This window comes from Protobothrops mucrosquamatus, unplaced genomic scaffold (genome assembly GCF_001527695.2).
Source record: "Protobothrops mucrosquamatus isolate PMUCROS unplaced genomic scaffold, P.Mucros_1.0 scaffold80, whole genome shotgun sequence".
Lineage (NCBI taxonomy): Eukaryota > Metazoa > Chordata > Lepidosauria > Squamata > Viperidae > Protobothrops > Protobothrops mucrosquamatus.
The window spans coordinates 327,139-333,612 of record NW_015386457.1 but is presented as its reverse complement, the minus strand read 5'-3'; the positions used below and the strand labels follow the sequence as shown (position 1 = coordinate 333,612).

The following is a 6,474-nucleotide window of genomic DNA, read 5'->3' as shown; positions in this document are numbered from 1 at the left end:
TACTGATGGAAATCCACCCCAAAGCCACGGATGATCTCTCCCAGCGGCTTCACATAAATATTGAACAAAAGGGGAGAGAGGACCGACCCTTGTGGGACCCCACAAGTTAGGGGCCTTGGGGTCGACCTCTGTCCCCCTGCCAATACAGACTGCGTACGGTCGGTGAGGAAGGAGGAGAACCACCGCATAACAGTGCCCCATATCTGTCCCCCAATCTCTATATTATATATACCCTAACAGGTACCCACTGCCTAGTATAGATAGACAAGCCTAATCTGGATGGTCTGGTTTTGTTTTCCTATATTCCTTTAATGTAAGACTTCTGAAATAAACTGTCCTGCTCCATAAAAAGGCTTTAAAGAAAAATAGTATTTGAAATAACGAATCTATTATAATGAATAATATCCGCTGCTTGATGCAGAATATTTTAATGCTATATGAAAGTTAGGTTTCATTTTAGTTTGAGTAGTGTATGTCAGTTAATGTAATTATTTTGGAATTTTTTTACTGTGTTTGCTAATTCTTGAATTATAAAGAAGTAAACTATTACTGTACTTTTTGCAGGATCCTTCCTTCCTTCCTTCCTTCCTTCCTTCCTTCCTTCCTTCCTTCCTTCCTTCCTTCCTTCCTTCCTTCCTTCCTTCCTTCCTTCTTTATGAAGCCCATCTCCCCTGTAAGGTGACTCTGGGCAGCTTTCATTGGCAGGATCTATTTTCTGTGTCCTCAATAGGCAATATTCTTATATTGTCTCTATCTGAAAAGAAGACAACTCCCTGCCTCCTCCACCCCCACCCCCACCCCAATCATTTTCCTGTAAAGTGATAGGGATGTTTTGGATTCCCTGACAATAAGATAAAGGAGGCAGACAGGGTTGTTGTTTTTTTAAAAAAAAATTGCAACAAGGAGGTGGTGAGTTGGATCATCTTAAATTCAAGATTGTCTTCTATTTATTATATTTAACAATCTGTTTTTGAGATGATGACGCTTGTAAATTACACTAAGTTGGATACTAGATGCTGAGCATGCGAAAAGCCCAGATGATAGCTTTATAAAGTATATTATTGTAATTATACAGTGTTATCTCTTGATTTATAATTTTTAGAAAGCACAGAAACAGATACACCTTTTTAGCAAAGAGTGTTAGCATGCTTGTTTCTTTCTAGATGCTATTGATACTTCAGACACTTATTACTAATTTTAATGAATTTAATATCAATTTGTGATTGCAAGGCATTTTAATTTGAAACTTCCCTGGAATGACAGCATTTAGTACTAGAACTCAGTGTTATACTAGGCAGCAAGTATTTGCAAAAAAATAAAATAACATTCTATTGAATTTATTTCCATGAGGACATAGATTGTGCTGTATGAACAAGGTACCTTGTAATTAAAATTTTTAAAATTGTTTCTGCTTTAAATACTATCAGACTAATTTAAAATTACAAATTAATATCTTTTTCTCAATTTTTAGGTGCCAATATTGAAACCCATGGATCTCATGGTAGAAGCAAGTCCCCGAAGGATATTTGCAAATGCACACACATATCACATAAACTCTATTTCAGTAAATAGTGATCATGAAACATACCTTTCTGCAGATGACCTAAGAATCAACCTGTGGCATTTAGAAATCACAGATAGAAGTTTTAGTATCCTTTTTAAGTAAGGAAAATGTGTATAAATATAATAGAGAGAAATAGTTATTGTTTAATACCCGGTTATGTCTCAGCAGGTGGCAGCACCTGACTGATCTTGTCTTGTCACAGAATCTAAGCAGAACTGGTTAGTGTTTAAATTAAATTAGATCACCAAGAATCAGCATTTGTAGACTAGAGCAGAAAATCGAAGGACATCCTAAAAGGCAGTGGCATACCTTTCTCATGACACACTGCAAAGAAAAGTGACCATATTTATTGACTTCACTGGGTATATTGCATATCTTTACAGCTGATGCACACTGGATCATTGAGAAAGCCAAAGAATACCAATAAGAACTCAGTATCTGCCTCATTGATTACAGAAAGCCTTTAGTTGTGTCAGTCATGTCAAGTTGTGGAATGTGCTTGGAAGAATGGAAATCTCAGAACATCTTATGGTCCTCATGCAAAAACTATATACAGGTCAGGAAGCTACGGAATGAACAGAGCACACTGAAACAGCTTGGGGTTTGGCAAAGGAGTAAAGCAAGGCTTCATACTTTGCCCTTATCTTTTCAACCTATAGGCTGAATATCCATTAAAGAAAATTGAATTAAAAGAAGAATAAGGCAGTTTTAAATTTGGAGGAAGAAACATCAGTAAGCCTGTATTGTGCTGATGCCCTACTCTGATAGCCAAAAATGCAAGGGATCTATAAGTTCTAGTAATAAATGTGCAGGAAAATAATGAAAAAGACGGTATTAAAATTAAATATAAAGAAGACCTAACTTGACAGTGGGTACAAAAAACAACCTTAGAGACGCAGCCGCCATCGACGGCTGGGAGACTTGCTCTCTCTCCCCCGTTCAGTTTCACATCACTGGGGGGCCCTGAAAAGGGCTGAAAGTCGCCTCGAAGAGGCGACCAGCAAGGAGGGGCTTTCACTGGATCCCGGGACAGCAGCAACTCTCCCGTCAGAGCAGGCGATTCCTCCAAACCAGCGGACGAAAGGACCGGCCATAGAAATATGGCTCGTCCCTAGGCTGCTAACAGCTGAAGTCACATTACCACCTGGCAACTTCAAAGCAGCGAGGACAGGACTGGGTGAGGTTTGCCTCTCTTACATCCTAATTACTTAATTACCTGCATAAGCTGCTAAAGTACTTTTCCCCCCTGTGGTGAGGGAAGGGGGATTCTAGCCCTCCCTCCAGAAACCGGCAATTAACCACTCGGGAGTTTAAACTGGGATCCTAATTGGAATTCTATTTCCTAAAATTGGTGGATTATAAGATTTGTAACTTTCTACTCTATTTTTTTTTCTGATTTTCACTCTAATTACTGTTGAAGATTTAGGGGTTTTTCCCCTTAAAATAGAGGGGGGGGACTAAAAAGATCCAACTAACTCTGAAACATAACCTGCCATTCTTCAAGAGACTTGTTGACAGCTTTGAAAATAGATAAGATATAAAGCAAGCTTGAAACACCATCTGCAAAAAAACTCAGCTCAACTCCTCATTTGGTGGACTTTGACTGTAAATTTATTTATTTATTTTTTTGAGTTTACTACAATGGAAGAACAGGAATGGATTTCTTCTACAGAGGAAGTACAGGAACAAATTCTTTGTATATTAAAAGCGATGATCCAAACTCTATGTATAAGTCTGGATATGTAAACTCAAACTATGACTTCAACCAAAAAATTATCTATACAGAATTCTATAGAGAAAGTGAAACAACCAAATGCTATGACAGAAGACTTAGATACTCAACAAATACAGACAATGGAAAACACAAAAAAGAAACTGATAATAGAGAACAAGGAAAGGACTTTTCTTATAAACCAGAAGGAATTTGAAGATAAAAAAGAAAAACAGATGAAAGAGAAGATAAATACTTCGGGATGGCTAAATCAACCAATCCTCTTAAGAAAACATCAACTGGATGCTCTTATCAACATCAAACAATAGCCACAATACAAGGAGATTTTTTTTGATGATTTAAAGGCAAAGATATGAAAAATGACCTGGCAGAGAAAAAAAGCTAGAATAAGATTTAAAAAGATTGGGGTTTTGATCTATACATGAGATCTAAAATAGAATATATCTAAATGGATAGAATATGTATTCTGAACACGAGATATTGTAACGATTTGAGATAAAGAAAATTTTGGTCATATAAAATCTAGAAATATATTGAAATAATATACTGTCTTATTAGATTGGTAAGATAGATGGTAGAATTTATATACAAGGTGTGTATTTTAAATATTAGAATGTATGAGGAATTGTGATAAAGGAATTGTGTTTAATTAAAAATCTGGAAAAAAATAAATGTTAAATGTTAAATTAAAATATCAAGGGAAAATTAACCATCAGGTCACTGATTGGCTAAAAGTTTAAATGTTTATAAATAACTAAGATTTGAATTTAAGATATTGTTATGAGTTGAGACAAAGGTTAAGTAAAACGTAGAAGTATAAATACTAATAATTAATTTTGTATATGGGTTTCTGGTACAAATGCTGGTGGTTTTCTTTTTATTTTTTTATTTTTTTTCTTTCTGGAAAGGAAGGAAGCAGAAGGAAGAAAAGAGAAAAAATTATTAGCCCCAAATGTGAGATATAAGACTTAGAAATTGAGATCATTTAAAATCTGGAAATGATAAAGATTAAACGTTAAACTTAAATATCAATGAGAAATTAAAGTTAAGAAAAACTTACTAGGTTATTGTCTAAAAGGTGGAATGTCAAATTAATTAAGATATGTATAGACTGAAGACGAATATTAGAAAGGTACTTTTTGTTTTGATTGATAGAATAAGAACTGTATTGGTTCGAATATGACAGTAGATATTATGGGGGAAAGAGAGGAAATTAGTTGTTGTAATACTTTGAGATTTGTACTGATGATATTCAAATGTAATGGAATTACTGTGCTCAGCCGCCACACTACTTTTCAAATATGTAAATGTAATATTGTAAAATTAATAAACAACTTGGAAAAAAACAACCTTAGAGTTGACAATGAAGATGTCAAAGTGTTAGAAATCTTCTACCTTTTAGGATTGTTAGTAAAGGAAAAAGTGAAGAATTCGGCCACAGACTAACACTTGGAAGAGCAACCATGAAGGCCTTGGAAAAGTTATTCAGATGGTGTGATGTTTTATACTTACAAAGATCAGAATTGGGCAGGTTTTCCTTGTGACACTATGGAAACTAAAGTGGGACTTCAAAGACAAAGGTTATTAACAGTTTTGAAATCTGGTTTTGGAAAAGACTCCTATGGATACTACAGAGAGCCAAGAAAACAAATGGATCATCCAACTAATCAATCTAGAGTTCTCACTTGAGCATGACACACACAACCAGAATTGAATCATCATGCTTTGACCATATTATGTAAAGACCTAGCTTTCTGAAAAAACTCTAATGTTGGAAGGAAAAAGAAGAGGATGGCAGCAGCAAAATGGATGGACTCACAGTAGCAACAAGTGAAAAACTGGAAGACCTGAAGAACCAGATTAGAGGCACATCATTGTGGAGATAACCTTTGTGATTGCTAATGGAGTCAACACTGACTTGACAGCACAAAATCATGATTCTATAAATCTGTTTACTGAAAATTCAATAGATTGGCTACACTCAAAGATCAGTATGAATTCTTCTGACCCCTTGAACATAAAGTGTCTGTTGACTTGTTCATAAATTACAAGCCTCATATAAAGTATTAAGTTCATTTAACATAATTGCACAGTGAAAGTGAAACTAGAGAACAGCATACTTTTGTTATGAGGTCCTTGAATTCTACATATCTGAAATGCTAAACAGTTAAAATTACGTCAGTAAATGATAAACATTTTTATAAAGCTGTTCTGAAATTTAACTGTTTTAGAAACTAAATTAAATGCCACAGATAAAAATTCTGAATGTTGCAACAGAATTTTATTTAAAGATTTCATAATGTTTCTCTTCTGTAAAATTGGATTTTGGGATAACCAAATCAATATTAACCTTTACAAGCAACTTTCAGATATTGTAGACATAAAGCCTGCTAATATGGAGGAATTAACAGAGGTGATAACTGCTGCAGAGTTTCATCCTCATCATTGTAATGTGTTTGTCTACAGCAGTAGCAAAGGAACTATTCGGCTCTGTGATATGCGTTCTTCAGCCCTTTGTGATAGACATTCAAAATGTAAGTAGTTAGGTTTTATAAAGCATATTCGGAAATGAAATGGGTATGTTCATTTTTGTGAATAAGTACTAAATAATAGCCAGTAAAGAACTTTTCAATATCCTACAGTGAAAGAATTACATTTTAAAGACTAGAAAATCAACCTATTTTAGATAATTATTAAGGAAGGCTAAAGTGTGAGACATGACTAATATAATTTAGTTTGCCCATTTATAAAATATAGCTGCTCAATATTTGGCAATCCTATCTTAACTAGTTGGTATTTTTCAGAAATAGTGTTTTGAGAAGTTTCAGTATATTTTTGCTACATCAGTTGGGTTGGTAGAACATAGCCTCTTTCAGTAATGACTATAACTAATTAAGTTGACAGACAAAATCTTTCATTACAAATCTGTTTTCTAATGTGTTGGATTTGTGTGGAAACATTTCTAAACTCAAACATCCCACATCCTGAAGGAATGTTTTGAGTGTGCTAATTTTTTAAAATATTCAATTGGAAACTCTCCCTAATATATTTTTTAAAAAGAATTCAGTTATTAAAGGCTGCAATTGTAACTAGGTTTGAGAAATACTAATACTCAGTTGCAATTTGTAGGTTAGATATTGAGAGAAAAAATAATTGTGGTAGCCATTAGTTTGGGGGT

General features: G+C 34.4%; 1 protein-coding gene across 1 annotated transcript in view; it reads left to right on the top strand.

Annotated features, from left to right (window-relative positions):
- The window catches only part of PPP2R2D (protein phosphatase 2 regulatory subunit Bdelta), a 44,734-nt gene that overhangs the window by 29,562 nt on the left and 8,698 nt on the right, over window positions 1–6,474 (top strand). Inside the window, exons 6-7 of the mRNA XM_015812383.1 lie at window positions 1,472–1,649; window positions 5,666–5,830. Coding sequence (XP_015667869.1) covers window positions 1,472–1,649; window positions 5,666–5,830 — 343 coding nt within the window. The remainder of the gene's footprint in view (window positions 1–1,471; window positions 1,650–5,665; window positions 5,831–6,474) is intronic.